This window comes from Typopeltis vanoorti, chromosome 17 (genome assembly GCF_054136105.1).
Source record: "Typopeltis vanoorti isolate ZY-2024b chromosome 17, IOZ_Tvanoo_1.0, whole genome shotgun sequence".
In the NCBI taxonomy this organism is placed as follows: domain Eukaryota; kingdom Metazoa; phylum Arthropoda; class Arachnida; order Uropygi; family Thelyphonidae; genus Typopeltis; species Typopeltis vanoorti.
In genome coordinates, this window is record NC_143565.1 from 3678581 (window position 1) to 3694960 (window position 16380).

General features: G+C 37.8%; 1 protein-coding gene across 1 annotated transcript in view; it reads right to left on the reverse strand.

The window, feature by feature from the left end:
• The window catches only part of LOC150097104 (large ribosomal subunit protein uL16-like), a 94497-nt gene that overhangs the window by 51521 nt on the left and 26596 nt on the right, over window positions 1-16380 (reverse strand). The window contains exon 2 of the mRNA XM_090406856.1: window positions 9267-9325. Coding sequence (XP_090262982.1) covers window positions 9267-9325 — 59 coding nt within the window. The remainder of the gene's footprint in view (window positions 1-9266; window positions 9326-16380) is intronic.

Consider the following 16380-nt stretch of genomic DNA (forward strand, 5'->3'; position numbering starts at 1 on the left):
TGTTGGCTGAGAGAAGTGAGAGTGGATGTGCAAAATCAGGGAAACTAGAACTATTAAGAGGTGGGGGGGAGTGGATATGCAGACATCACTGAGGCAGTTGAGTGTAAGAATGCTTATAATGTACCCGAGCCAGTACAAAGAACAAGAAATCAGAATGGGATAGGTAGTATAATGCATCAAGATAGGGGTGGGACAAATGGATCTCTGCATTTCATGTATACTAATGCCAGGAGTATTAGGAACAAGAAGGAAGAATTTTTGGCCTTGATTGGCTCTTCCCGGCCACAGGTTATTAGCATTAGTGAACATGGCTGAGAGAAGATGATATAGTTAATGGGATTGATGTGTAGGGTATAGTGTGTTCAGGAGGGAAAGAGAAAATAAAATGGGGGGAAGAGTGTTATTGATGATAGCTGATGAACTGCAACCAAGGAGAACAGAAGTTGTATTGCAGGATAGTGAAAAGAGCACATTTCAGGCTATTTGGAGTGAGATTGAAACTAGCAGAACAAAATATAAGTTGGGTGCTGCTATAGACCAAGTGATGGAATAGATGGTGGAGATAGTATGCATAAGCAAATAGACGCAATGAGTGGAAGGAGGGTAATTATTATGGGAGATTTCAACTATGGTAAACATTGATTGGAAGGAGGAGTGAACACATGGGAGGATGGAAATGAATTTTATGCAGTTACTACCTGAGACAGCATGTAATGGAAAACACTAAGGGTTAGAGAGTGCTTCACCTAGTAAGTGCATCTGAGAATTTGACTGTAATGAATATGACCATGTTGCCACCAATTCGTGAGAGTGATCATAGGGTCTTCATCTGGGAGGTGGCTAAATGTGTTGAATTTTCAATTAAGACAGGTTACATGTGGAATTATCGCGCTGGTAAGTATGACAAGCTTAGGAGATTGCTTGGTTCAGTGCCATGGCATTTAAAACTGCAAGGGCTGGATGTTGATAGTGCATGGGAGGTGGTTAAGGAGCATTTGCAGGAAGTATTGGCTGACTGTATATCTAGAGTCCGAATAGTAAATCAAGTAGGGATTAAACGGATCAATAACACCATTAAGCTTGAGCTACAAAAAAAGAAAAACTGTGGAGGGAATTTAAAGAGAAAGGTGACCTGCAGGCACACGAACGGTATAAAGCGCAGGCCAGAAGAGTAACGAGTGTGGTAAGAAAAGCAAAAGTAGATTATGAAGGAGAATTAGCCATGCAAGCTAAAGAGAATCCTGAACAGTTTTTTCGATATGTTGCAAGTAAAAGAAAAAACGTATACAGCAGAATGATTTTAAGGAATGCTGATGGTAGGGAGGTAACCGAATCAGTTGATATAGTAGAATTACTGAGTGAGCACTTTGCAACAGTATATCATCCAGGTGGTGACATTGCAGCAATGGAAGAACCATCAGCTTATACTGGAATTGTAGTGAATGAAGTGGAGGTGAATAGTCTATTACAAAACCTCGATGTCAATTCATCTGCAGGATTGGATGGTATACCAGCTCGTGTCGTACGAGAAGCGGCTAAAGAATTATCAGTGCCTTTGACCATTTTGTTTAATTTGAGTCTCGGGTCTGGGTTAGTCCCAAGGGGGTGGAAAGAGGGGAAAATAGTTCCACTGCATAAAGGAGGTTCCAAGAGTGCTGTTGAAAATTACCAGCGGATCAGCATATCAGGAATTGTTGTCAAGGTCTTGGAGAAAATAGTCAAGAGGAAAATACAAGATTGGATAGATGAAAATGGGATACAGTGATACCCCGAAGTTATGCGGTAGGTGGGACTAACAAAAAGCGCGTAAGTCGAATTCGTGTAACTCGGGGTATAATTTTGCATGTAATTTTTATATACAAACATACAAAATATTAGTTAATTGGGTCCAAAGGTTTACAAAAACACCTATATTTTTTAAGAAACATAAACATAATTGTAGTTTTTCGTACATAAAAAAAAAAAAGTTATTTCGATGTCGATGGTTTCATAAAATCTAATAGATTCGTCTGATGTAAATGTCTTTATCTTGTCACGCAAAATTTCTTCATAGCAAGCCAATGATTTTTTTATTCCTTGCCTTGTGGCTACAATTCGTTCCTCGTTAGAATCTGTGTCCTCCAAAATCTGTAAATCATTCTTAATTAAGCTGAGACCTGTTAATTTTACAACTGTCATGTGCTTTTCTGGTAAAACTGGATCTGAGGTGTCGGTCTCTTCAGTAGTGCTTTGCTCACGCATCTCTATGAGCTCGTCGATTGTAAGTTCCTTGTTATGTGAATCTAACAGCTTGCTGACATCTTCACTGTCGACTTCTAAATCTAATTGCCTTGCAAGGTTGACAACTTCTTCTATTGCCTCAGCAACTTGATCAGTTTCTGGCAACATTTCCGTTTTGCATCAATAATAAAATAATTTTTTATTATTGGTGAGATGGAAACGATGGAGCATTGTTTCCATCTCACCAATAATCCCATGACGTTTACGAATTATGCTTGAAATCAATGACTGGGCATTTTTCATAGCAGCAAGAATGCTTCCTTTAAATTTATGATTGTTCTTACTGTGGATTCCTGTAGATCGAACTTCATTGCTAGATCACAAATTTTCATTCCACCTTCAAAATCCTTAATACGCTTGAGTTTTGTTTTCAAAGTCAATGTTTTTCTTTTCTTGCTAGCTACAGAAGAATCTGACCTGCTTCTTTTGGATGACATTATTATTTTTTATGTAATAAAATTTTTATCAAGAACAACATTAACCAATCGCAAGGTTTGTAGACTATAAAAATCATGCATGAATGGAGACCGTGCGAAACACGTCAGTGCTTGTTCACAGCATGTGCGACAATGGTGAATGCAGCTGGCGCCAGAAAGATACGACTAGTGGTGAGGCATGAAGCGGGATGGGAATACGTACATATAAGAAAACGTGTAACTCCGGATTCACGTAAGTCAGGGTATTACTGTACCTTATTTTCTTTCATAGTTGAGGAATTGCTATTCATCGCACAGCATGTGTATTGTCTACTTCCTGTAAGAAAGGTTCAAGAATCAATGGACTAAGAGGGCAACCTTGCTTGACTCCTTTTGAAATTTTGACCCTAACTGCCTTCTAGTCTGGCAGGAACTCATTAACTAGAAGGCAGGTAGTTGAATTGGCATAGGCTCCTTTGATACCCTATAGTAGCTTTTTACCTATATCAATTTGTGGAAGGATATGGAACAGAAAGGGATGCCAGACATTATCAAATGTATGAGTAAGGTCTACGGATAGCACTGCCATCGACTGCTTTTTCATATTAACTAAGTGGATAAGATCACGTAGCAGAAACAAAGTAAATTCTACTGATTGGTCTGGAACTCCATACATCTGTGTGCTTTTAATTGTCTCTCATTCTCACTTTGAGCTTGTTATTGATAATACAGAAAAATATCTTGTAGTCAGTATTAGATAGAAAAATAGGTCTCCAGCTGCTGATTAAGGTGTGATTTCTATTGGGTTTTTGAACGGGGACAGTATGACTCGCTACAAATTCACTCGTTATGTGTCCTGACGAGAGAAAAGAATTAAATAGTATAACTAGAATGGGAAAAATAAAATCCCAGAGCTTGCAGTCAAGTTATCTAGACCAGTGTTTCCCAACCTGTGGTCCACGGACCCCTGGGGGTGTGAGAGTAATTGTTGAAGGCAGTTGAAGCAGAGATGCCCGAGGAACAAGCAGGTTTTAGGAAAAGTAGGGGCACCAGAGATCAGATCCTTTGCCTTAGACAGATCATAGAAAAATATAAAGAATTCAGACTCCCTCTGGTAATGTGTTTCTTAGACTACTCTAAAGCTTTTGACTGTGTTGAGCATGTAAAACTGTGGGAAGCAATGAAAAGAATGGGTTCTCCTCAACACACTATCAGGTTGATAGCCAACTTGTATAAGGAGCAACAAGCCACAGTAAGAACAGGTGTTGGCTTGAGTGACTAGCTTCAAGTTGGAAAAGGAGTTAGACAAGGATGTTTACTTTCTCCTCACTTGTTTAGTATATATGCAGAGGACATCATGCGTGAAGCATTGGATGAGCTCAGGATGGGAATTACGATAGGAGGTAGATCGATCAGTAATCTGAGGTACGCTGATGATACAGTACTCCTTTGTAATGACATAGAAGAACTAGGACCAATTCTTGACAAAGTTAACAAGATCAGTAATAACAGAGGACTTCAACTCAATTCTAGCAAGACAAAGATCATGGTTCTCAAAGGAAAAACAAACAGAGAAGCTCTTGAGAAACAAGTGTATCTTAATGGAGAAAGAATTGAGGAAGTCAGCAAGTTGGAGTACCTGGGATCCATTATTAATGTGAAGAATTGCTGTTCAGAAGATGTCAGAAAAAGGTTAGGAATGGCTAAAACAACAGTCAGAGACCTGTCTAAAATCTGGAAGGATGAATTTATCTCCATGTGAACAAAGTTGAGGATTTTAGATGCAGTTGTTTTTCCAACAGCGACTTATGGATGCAAGACTTGGAACCTAAAGAAGTCAGATAAGAAATGGATATCTGTTTTTGAGATGTGGTGTTACAGAAGGCTGTTGAGGATATCATATACTGAAAGGCATACAAATGAATGGGTGTTAGAAAAGATTAGTAGAACTTTAAGGCTCCTTAAGGATATTGACAGAAGAAAGTTAAAATATTTTGGACACACAGAAAGGATGGAAGGAGGACTTCTCAGAACAGTAATAGAAGGTAAAGTTCCTGGAAAAAGAGGCAGGGGTAGACCATCAATGAGATGGATGGATGGCGTGTGTGGAGTGACTGATCTTCAGAGAATTGAGGATGCCAGAAAAGCAAACAACAGGACTACATGGCGAGGCTTGGTGTGGAACATCACCGAGCATCAGAGTGACCATCTTTAATAAAATTTTGCTTGCATGAGATAATAATAAATTAGTCAAAACACAAAATTAGCTGTATACAAGATGGTGTTCAAACTAATTTTACCTTGTGGATCTGAGAGCTGGTTAGAAAAACACTTGATCAAAGACTGGAGACCTCTGATATGAGAGTTCTGAGAAAGATTAGTGGTGTGAACAGATGGTATGAATGGCAGTATCGCATTAAAAAATTAGGACATTAGGAAAGAACTTGCCATTGTTACCATTCAGGAATGTGTTAGTATAGCTAATCAGGTAGTACGGTCACTTAAACAGTACGGGAGAAGAAAGATTAGCAAAATAAGTACTCTTTGCCAAGTTGACAGGGAAAAGACCCAGAAGACCAAGATGTAGATGGATTGATACAGTAAAAAGGACGTTAAAAGACAGAAATATAAGATCTGATACTATTATAATCTTGACAGATAAGAGATTAATTTGGAAGAAAATTGTTGATTGGAAGTTAGTAATGGTGTAAATGTTTCACGTAGCACTGTCATAATAACCCTGTACATCTCCTGAGGGTACATGTCAGGAATTTAATGATAATGATATTAGAAAGGAATTTGATATTGTTAGTATTTAGAAATGTGTGAGTTGAAGTAATCTAAGGTGGCATGGCCAGTTAAACAGAATAGGAGAGGAAAGGTTAGCAAAACAAGTGTTTGATGCTAAGACGGCAGGAAGGAGACACAGAGAAACACAAAGATCTAGGTCGATTGATTCAGTCAGAAGTGCCTTAGAAAAGCAAAATGTTAGACATTGACAATATTGAAGTGCTGACATGTAATAGAAGACTAATTTGTAGGAAAATTGTTGATAGGAGATTAATAAAAACGTCAACTTAATCATGTCATGCTGTCATAGTAGTCTGAACACCCCTTGAAGGATACATATCAGGAAATTTATGATAATGATGATAACTATTCTAATAAAGAAGCAACATTCTGCATCTCCAGTTATTGAAAAACTGCATGCTTCTTCACCAGTCAGGGTCACGTAAATATGTCACTAGTGAGATATCAAACTAGGTCGCCTGATATAACATAGTCACATGTTCACGTGAACCTTGTCAGTTAATAAGCTTTCATTAATGCTATGAATAATTTTTACACTGTGTAACCAACCACTGTTGAAACAAATATACCAACTTCTTAAGTATTAACATCATGTTTATGTCTATGAGACATGAAGAAAAAACATACATTTTATCAGGCACATGATCATATTCACTCACATTTGAAATTCTAACACTCATGTCTCCAATCATTTATATGAAAAAGTTGAGTAGAAAATTGGAGAAAAACATTCAAAATCAATACTGTATATCCAATAAAATAAAATCCTTAGGCCTACACATCTACACACACACATATTTAATTCACCAGTGAATTTTCTGAATTCTGATTGGACAGGAGCCAGTGATGTCACACGACATGACAGCAACTCAGAAAACATTAAAAAAATTAGGTTGTTTTTAGAATCAACGTACAGAAATTATATACTTTGCAGGAAAAAAAAGTACATATAAATTAAGAAAAAGAGGAAACATTAAATAAAAATAAAGTAAAATAAAGGAAGGGTGACTACCCAGACCGATTTCGACCTTTAAACCAAATATATAATTTGTAGCATAACCAAGTACTAAACAACTTCCATCAACTATCTGTATTCTATTAAAATTCTCTAATCCACAGAATTTTAATAATAAGGTGTGACATCTTTTAGCAACTCGTATTTGGAAATATGACTTCTGTTTCACCTTGGTATCACAACCTCTGGGTCTGGCTTCCACTGATGAGACCTCAATATAGGTTGAAACTGGGTAGCGACCCTTCCCTTAATGCATAGCATTATACATTTCTACAAGGAGATGTGCTTTGCATTATGGAATATTAAGAGAAGTGATGTGAAGTCATATCACCCTTGTCACGAGTTGCCCCAGTCCTGAAATTACTTCAGCACAAACTTTGTTTGCTTACACTTGGATAAAGGATTAAACCAAATATATAATTCGTAGCATAACCAAGTGGAAACAACTTCCATCATCCTATCCCAGTTTTGTAAAAATTAATATTCTATCTACAGAGCCTGTAATAAGAAAGAATATTAATATTCTTTATATGGAATAAAAATTTTCAGAATGTTAAATATAAATGAAATAATAAAGAATACATATTTCAAATATGTATAGAAATAGGATTTCAAATTTTCTTGTGAAGAATTTTCCCATATATATTTTCTTGCGATGAATTTTCCTGTGATGAAAAGTCTCCACGATTAATTTTCCTGTGATGAAAAGTCTCCACGATTAATTTTCTTTGGGATGAATTATCCGTGAAGAATTTTCCTGTGATGAACTGTCCAGACACACTCCCACACTTCACATGATTTTCATTTTTCAAGATTTAGTTTTATAAGGCCTACAGAAGGGAAGCATTCTGATTTGGCTTTCTCAAGAGGAATATCTACAGCTCCATAACCAAGTGAAATATTTTGAAATAATGTGCACATCTATCCCAACATCCTCTTTATATATATTTTACATTTGGCTGGAATGCAAAATTTATATTTCCCTATATGTGGCACGGGATATAAGCTAGAGGAAGTACTGAATACAGTCAGTCAACTGCTTAGTATATAAAAAGTATATCCTGAATATTATCATAAATTCCCATGTAATAAGACTTAGTTGGATGGTTTCAATCAGTAAGTGATATATTTATCATGCTGAACTTTAAAACGTATTCACACTCCTAGCACTCTCTCCATAAACAAAATCCACTCTTCATAGTGAGAGTATGAGATAGATAATTGCTTGTTATTCCTCTCATTTTCCACTATAAGAATAATCTATTCCACACTTATCCAGTAAAATCCCTTCACTAACTTAAATAACTATTACATCACCTCTTTACTGATTTATCACCACCTCTGGCTTCCACTAATGAGACCTCAATAAAGATACCAGTCTGGGTAGTGACCCTTCCCATAGTGCATTACATTATATATGTCCGTAAGGATATGTATAAAATGCAATGCAATGCACAAATGTATTTGTGCATTGCATTATACATGTTCGTAAGGATATGTGCATTGCATTGTGGGATACAAAGGCATTTCGTGTGAAGTCATTAGCCTTCTATATACAAGTAGCCCAGTCGTGAAGTGACTTCACACATAAACTTAGTTTGCTTACACTTGGATAAACGATGAAGCCAAGAATATAATTTATTACTAGTATCATTATTACATGACACCTCCAAGAAGTCCAAAAACTCACTGAGGAAGGCCACTTACTCTACAACTCAGTCTCCACCACCCAATCCACCAACTACAGCAAACTGCAAATACCATTATCATCTACTGCCCACCACCACTAGTAGTATTTTTACAAACAATCACAAGCATCCATGCCCACAGCGGGATTCGAACCCACAGGCTGGGGTGTGGATATGCTAACTACTCGGCCAACCAGACCGGCATAATTTCCTGGCATCTTTAATTTATATCACCACTTTGCGATTTATATTTTCACATCCTCATTTTAAAACCAACATTTCAGAGTTCTGATATTGCCTTGGTCACTCATCTTTCTCCTTCTTCTTCTTTTTTTTTTTTAATGTATGGTTTCCACTCATGAAAGTATGTAAGCATATAGTACATTAAGTAATGTACTGCATGCAGTATTTTATCTATTTTATATGGGCTAAAAAAGATGTTGTGCAGGTCCTGAACTCAGTTTCAAGGACTGTGTGGATGCCACCTCACCTATTAAATGCAACCCACAGCATCATAGCAAAACCATTCCTGCCATATTTGTTAAGGGCACATCAGAAAAAAATAGCCAAAGTTCTCTGCAAATATGATCTCCATGCAAGTTTCAAACCTTTCATTTCACTAGCTGTCTTCATCCATTCTCCTAAAGATTAAATGCATTCCCCTTGAACATTCTGGAATGTATAAAGTTCCTTGCACCTCCAGTTTAGCTTACTTTGGATGGAATGGTAGATCAGTCAACATTTACCTTGAAGAAGACAAAAATTACATCTTCGATCATCTGTATGGCAAGCGAGGATTGGCAGACCCTCTATGGATGATCCTTCACATATGATTAGATGGACGAAACATCTATATTACATAAAAGTTGTTATATGTTTGAGATACTATTTCTAGAACCAGCATCAGAAAATAAGATGAAACAAGAATAAGAAAATAAACATATTTGTATCAGCTCCCCCCCCCCCCCTCCATCAGTTAATGAACTAGTTAAATAGTATCTTTAAGAAAACATTTATCAACCTCCAGACAATCAGAAAGAATGTACATCCACTTACCTGGAACACCACGACAAAATCTTGACTTTGGATATGGTTTATTCTTACAATATCGATAGCTGCAAGAATGAAAAAGACGTATGAATTGCACCTCTAAACATAATGGATGATAAATATCAATTCAAAGATAGTTTGCCATTACTGATTCATAACAACCAGCTTGAACTGTTTCTTCGGAACACTATTGCAACTAATGTTTATGATACTTGCAGTTTACATTGTATTTTTATTAGTATTTTCTCGGGCATTTCCATGGAGTCCAAGACTCATGGCAGGAGGTCTGTACTAACACACAGTACACATCATACTTCTCCTTGATCAGAGTGAACACGATCAAGGAGAAGTATGATCACTTACGAAGCACTCACAACTGACTCAGGCAACCCAATCTACACAATAATCACCCTCCAAACAAAAAACCTGGTCCACACACCCTTGATCATACTCTTACACATTTTCAGGAGTGATGTCTTGTTCTTTCACTTCCTACCAAATACTGAAAAAAAAAAGTATTCTGTGCCAATCCTATAAGATTTTAATAACACGTGTTTCCATTATATATTCTCCTTTCTGCCTATCAACTTGCCTTTGTAACCCACAGACTTTCATGACAGGCCTGTCACAATTTTGGTCACTCATTTATGTATCCTCTCCAATTCCTTCTCATCTACAAGGAATTCAGAAGACCAGATCTGTATGCAGTAATCCAAACATAACCTTATTAAAAGGAACAATAATCTTCCTACTTCAACTTAATCTGATGAGCTGTTTGCCATCAAAAATTTACCTGTCCATAATCATCCCTCAAATCCATGACATCATCAGTTTCCTGTAGTCTAGTTTGTGTACAACATGTAACATAAACACTAAATTCTACTGCTTGGCATGAAATTCTATACACCTGTCGGCTTTTAATTGTGAGCCTGTTGTTGATAATGTGAAAAAATGATCTTGTAGCCAATATTAGATAGAGAATTAAGGTATGATTACTATTAGGCTTTTGAATGAGGCTTGCTGCAAATTCACTTGGCATGTGATCTACAGAGTTAAAGAATTAAGAATTAAAGAGTATAACTAGAACTAGAAGAATAAAATCCCAGGATTCTCAGTAAAGTTCCATCCTAGACTCTCAGGTCCTGGGAATTTTTGTCTGGCATTCTTGGATACGGACAGGAAAGGCACTAATGTTTCAAGAGTTATAGTTTCCCAAAGTACTATTGTCTTCAAATAGATGATCAGTGTTTTTGAAAGGAGTCAAGGATATCTTTTGTGGTGGACATGTCTTCACCATTCAAACAGATTTGGTCGAGAGTCCTTTCTTCACACAGAATTTAGTAAACTGTACTGAAGAAAGCAGCTGAAGGGCTATCTGCTGCTGCTGTACTCTTATTAAAATATTTTTTTTTCTTCTACATGTGTCTGTCTTTCCAGTTCTGTTTCCATGCCAATGTTTCTTGCTAGGTATCACTATCTCTCTTTATTCATGTCTTTTAACTTTTTCCTTCTGAGGAAAGCCCATTCATTTCACCATTCAATCATATTCTGTTTTACTGTTTCTTTGAATTATGACCATGTATCCCAATCCCAAGTAACATTATTCCAGTTTGATCACAGGTCTGGAATTTGGTTGAAGTCTCCGTACTCTACTTGTTCTATGCAATGGAATTTAAGTAAGAATGGATTATTATTATTATTTGGTAACCTCTATGGAGTCAACAGACTCATCATGGGAGGCCCACTCAACCAGCAACATGTCCATCTAATGAGCTTTGAAGTTATTTACACTACATGCACTCATAATGTACACATGCAATGCATTCCACTCACTAACTCTCCCTGTAAAAAATCTATTCCTCACACCTTTTCAGCACTTCTTTATACAACTTCCAGGGATGACCTCTTGTTCTTCCCATCTTAACATCCACTCTTTTTATAATATCTTCTGTGTTAATCTGAAAGAATCCCTTAACTTGAAGGTCTCAATCATATCTCTTCTTTTCCTCCTATCCACTAATCTCTATAATCTATATTCTCTCAAATGCTCTTCATAAACACCCAAGAGTCCTGATATCACTTTGGTTATTCATCTTTAGACTCTCTCTAGTGTTTCCACATCACAATGAAAACTAGATGACCAAATCTTAGCACAATAGTCTATATGTAGTCTGACAAATGCCTTATATTGACATATTGATGTCAAGATTAATATAAGCTTATAAAATAAAGTTTTCGAGAAACAGATGGCTTGCATCAAGGGTCAGCATTAAGTCCATTTCTGTTTAATATTGTGACGGAGGAGGTGAGAGAAGACATACCTTGGACAATATTGTATGCGGATGACATCTTGCTGTGTGCAGATTCAAGAGAAGAAGTGGCAGCTAAACTGGAAAGATGAAGGAAAGTACTGGAAGAGAGAGGTATGAGACTGAGCAGAAGTAAGACAGAGTATATGTGTTGCAAAGTGGACGGCAGCCAGGAGACAGATCTGGAGCTGGAAGGAAATGTCATCAGGAAGGCGAGGGACTTTAGATACTTAGGTTCAACTGTGGAAGAAGATGGAGGGACTGAGAAGGAAGTGGGATGCAGGATACAAGCGGGTTGGAGGAACTGGAGAGAGATGGCTGGAGTGCTATGCGATAAGAGGGTGCTGATTAATCTGAAAGGCAAAATCTATAGGACAGTAGTAAGGCAGCTATGACGTATGCTATGGAAACTGTGGCCCTGAGGAAAAATAACATCAGCAGGATGGAGGTAGCGGAGATGAGAATGCTTAGGTGGATGTGCGGTGTGAACAGAAAGGATCGTCTGAGAAATAACTATGCGAGAGGAACAGTGAAAGTTACAAACTTAGGAGCGAAGATACAGGAGGCAAGGTTGAGATGGTTTGGTCATGTGATGAGGAGGGAGGACTAATATGTGGGAAGAAAGGTCATGCAGATGGATGTGCAAGGAAGGATGTGGGCAGCCAAAGAAGAGATGGAGGAAGCTGGTAGAAGAGGACTTGAGGATGAAGAACTTGGATGTGGTGACAGCTCAAGACAGGAGGATGTGGAGGAGACTCATCATTAACAGCGACCCCACTTAAGTGGGACAAGCTGCAGAAGAAGAAGAAGACACTGTACGGTCACTCCCATACCTCTCCGGGTTTTGGGAGTGAAGTCTTCAGCTAGAATAAGTGATACGGTCGCAAATTCCTTTTCCACACAGTCAGTAGGACAATCAAACATTCATGCCCATGGTGAGATTCGAACCTGCAGCCTCTTGGCTGGAGAGCAGACATGCTAACCACTTGGCCAACCAGACCAGGTGAGTAATTATATACATTTATAAACTTTACTACATCCACAGTATTTCCAGTCTGTTTGCCCTTCTGCATCCCTTTGGATATTACAGAATGACCCAAAGATTAGGTGGGGGCAAGAATAAGAACCCCCTATTGCAGCCTTTTTAGACTTTCCAAAGCACTGAATATCCTTATATCTGCAGGCGTATGTTTCCTAGAACCACAACAATCTAACTTATGCATTGCATAAATTTCCATACAGCTTCTTGCTTAACTGGACTGTGGAATTCTTGTACATTTAATGAGTCAATGCAGAAGGGAGATGAGTTTTTTTATTTTTTTTTAATGTTGTTTCCACCCACGAAAGGTTATTTTGTAAACCTATATACATTTTGTACCATGCGTGGGCTGAAGATTTTTTTTGGATTTTTATAAATTTTTTAATATATATATATATTTTTTTTTGTATTTTTCATTTTTTTTTTCATGCTCTGCAAACACTGCTCTATAGACTAAACATGGAACTTTTTCAAGCCACTTGAGGCCTTCAATAAGATGGGTGGTGGTCTCACACTAGGCGATGCCATTCATCTTCCACCTAAAGACAATCACAAACATCCATGCGCATGGTGGGATTCAAACCTGCAGCCTGTAGGTTGGAAAGCAGGTACACTAACTACTTGGTCAACCAGGCTGATGATGATATGACTAGTAAAATGTAATGGTAAGTTTTTAAAGTCTAAATTTTAAATGAATCTGATGAGGTCTTCAATTTGTGAAGGAGCAATTGTGTATCCTGCTTCTTGGAAATTCTTTTCCAAATATTTGCTGTTGCTTGCCATTATTCCAATTTCATGGCTACTGTTCTTGATTTGGAAGATGGTTATTTTCTTGTCATGTAGATGGTAATCAAACTGACAGAACTCTGTGTCACTGGACTCTTCTGAACCTAAAGCGTCTCCTCCTCCTCGTGGTGCTCCTGTCAGTGGAGGAGGCAACCTCCCAGTGATGGGAGGTTGCCTTTTCATTCTCTCTCTTTTTCTTTGCTCTACTTCTGAGTCTTTTTTAACTATCCTGTCTTCTTCAGACCACCATTACTGAGATATAATGCCCTGCCACCATAAATTAAAGATATCAAGAAATTATATACTTGGTTTAATCCTTTATCCAAGTATAAGCAAAGATTGCACCTGAAGTATTTTTAGGATTGGGGCAACTCACATATAGAGGCTAATGACTTCACATCACTTCCCTTAGTATCCCATAATGCAAAGCACATATCCTTAAGGGTATGTATAATGCTATGCATTATGGGAAGAGTCACTACCCAGACCGGTTTCAACCTTTATAGAGGTCTCATCAGTAGGAGCCAGACCAAGAGGTGATACTAAGGTTGAAGTAATTCTGAAGTCCTATTTTCATATACAAGTAGCCAAAAAGGTGTCACACCTTATTATTAAAATACTCTGGATTAGGGATAGTTGTTGGAAGTTTTCAACTTTGTTTGCTTACACTTGGATAAAGGATTAAACCAAATATATAATTTCTTGGTATCTTTCATTTATAGCATAACCAAGGGGGGAAAACTTCCAACAGCCCTGCCACCATGTTTGCCGTGCAGTGTAACTGATGGACATCCGGAAAAGCAGGGGGGGGGAAGAATCTTGGTAGTCCTGCCAGGATTAACTGGATAGTGGGCATGCCTGGAAGTGTCAGTGGTAATGCAATAAGCCTCCAACTCCATCGTATTTCCCTTCCAAGTGAATTTATCACTTACCAGTTATTGGCTGTCATGTGTTGTTCCATGGTGGGTGTGGAGTTCTGATACCAAACAAAACATCCCTTGACTATGAATCCTTCATCTTCATATTTTTCAGGAACCCTCACAAGGTCCCAACCAAGTATTAATACCATATGTACATCAAATTGATAACAGAAGTAAGAAATAAAAGAAATATGAAAACAATATCAATGTACCATTGTTTCTCATCATTCATGCAACAGGTGAAAAGCCAACAGAGATCATGTGACTCTTCTTTATTTAAAAGGGTATAAAAGGACTGACAGGATCTCCCAAACAGTTATGAAACTAAGCTCTGGTGATACTCTCGTGGAAACATCATGTCAGCAAAACTCATAAAAACTACTCAGAGCAATATTCTTTCAGTAAAACCAATTACAGTACCATCTCATAAAACACTAAACTCTTCTAGAGGAGTGATATCAGAATGGGATCTCCTTGATTTTACAGATGAGGAGATATGTTCAGAGCTTAAAGATCAGAGAGTGAATATGAGGCATACCCTGATATATAGGGATGTCACCTCTTCTGATTAGGAAGTTCAATCTCACTACACCATCTCTAAAATCAGCATATCTCAACTGTCCTATTAGGCTGCATATCACCCCTCCAAGCCACTGAAATGATTTAAATGTCAGAAAAATAGGCATGTCCAAACTGTCTATTATGGCTCTACCATCCATGCCTGATGTGACAGTAAAGAGTATGATAATAAATCTTGCTCTGGAAAGAAAACTAAATGTGTTAACTGTCAGTGAGATCATCCAGACTACTTCCATGCATATCAAAGGTGGAAGGATGAAAAAGAAATTCAAAAGATAAAAACAGAACAAAATATATTATATCAAGATACAAAGAAGAAGCTAGTAATCACCACCACACCTGTCTTGAAACCCTCTTATGCCAAGAAGGTAACAGTTAGGAAAATCTCAACAGCAACTGAAACTCATATGTCTATTCCACTATTTGATAATTTCACCATACCCAAACTTTGTGATGGAGCACATCAGTTGCTTGACCTATGGTCTCACTCCTGAAACAACTCCAAAAATGTCTCCATTTGATGAGAGCCCATTTATGGGAAGGATAGCAGTGAAAGATAAACCACTAACCTCCCCTCCCCCACGCAAAATGGATACTTCTATATCCAGCGAAAATAAATTAAACTTGACAAATGATACTGACAGATCAGATGACATATTAAGCATTTTTCCCAGGGGAAAAGATGGACCCCAGCCATCCATTCTTCCCTAAATCAATAGATAAATATAAGCCTATAAAGGTGGGTTTCACCAAATATTGATGATATCAAGGTTCCACTGCAGAAACACACATCCTTCTGTTTTGGCTGCAGCAGTGGTGTAGCTAGAGCTTTTGTCACCCGGGGCAGTCCCTGAGTTTGCTGCCCCTTTCAACACACACCAAAAATACTACAAAAAGTCAAAATGATGTATAGGGCAATAAATTAAAAACACTATGTTTATTTTTGAAGTGAAATTTTAATTCCAACATTCTAAAATGTTATTTTTTTTGCTTTTCTGTTAGCAAAATCATCGATGAGATTGTTGAAGTCTATCACTCAGTTGCTGTTCTATAGACAGTATAGAAAGATTTCTTAAATGCAAAGTGCCACCAGGGGTGGACCGCCCTCTCCATCCCCCCCCCCCCCATAGCTATGCCACTGGTCTGCAGGAAACATATTTAAAACCAAGTCAGCATATCACCTGAAGGAATTTCACTGTTGTTTGTATTGACAAAACTGGAGATTATTATTATTATTATTATTACCCAAACACCCCATGGAGTCAAAGACTCATCTAGGAGGTCCTTTTATCACACACACAGCTCATCATGTCACGCCTTAAACACACTAAAATCCTCTGCAGACACCACACTCTCAAGCAAGGCATTCCAATCATTCAAAACTCTGCATGCAAAAAACCTGCTTCTCACGCCTGTGCTCACACCCTCTTTATACAGCTTCCAGGGATGACCTCTGGTTCTCCCCCTGTTTTCTGTAGAACCTCTCC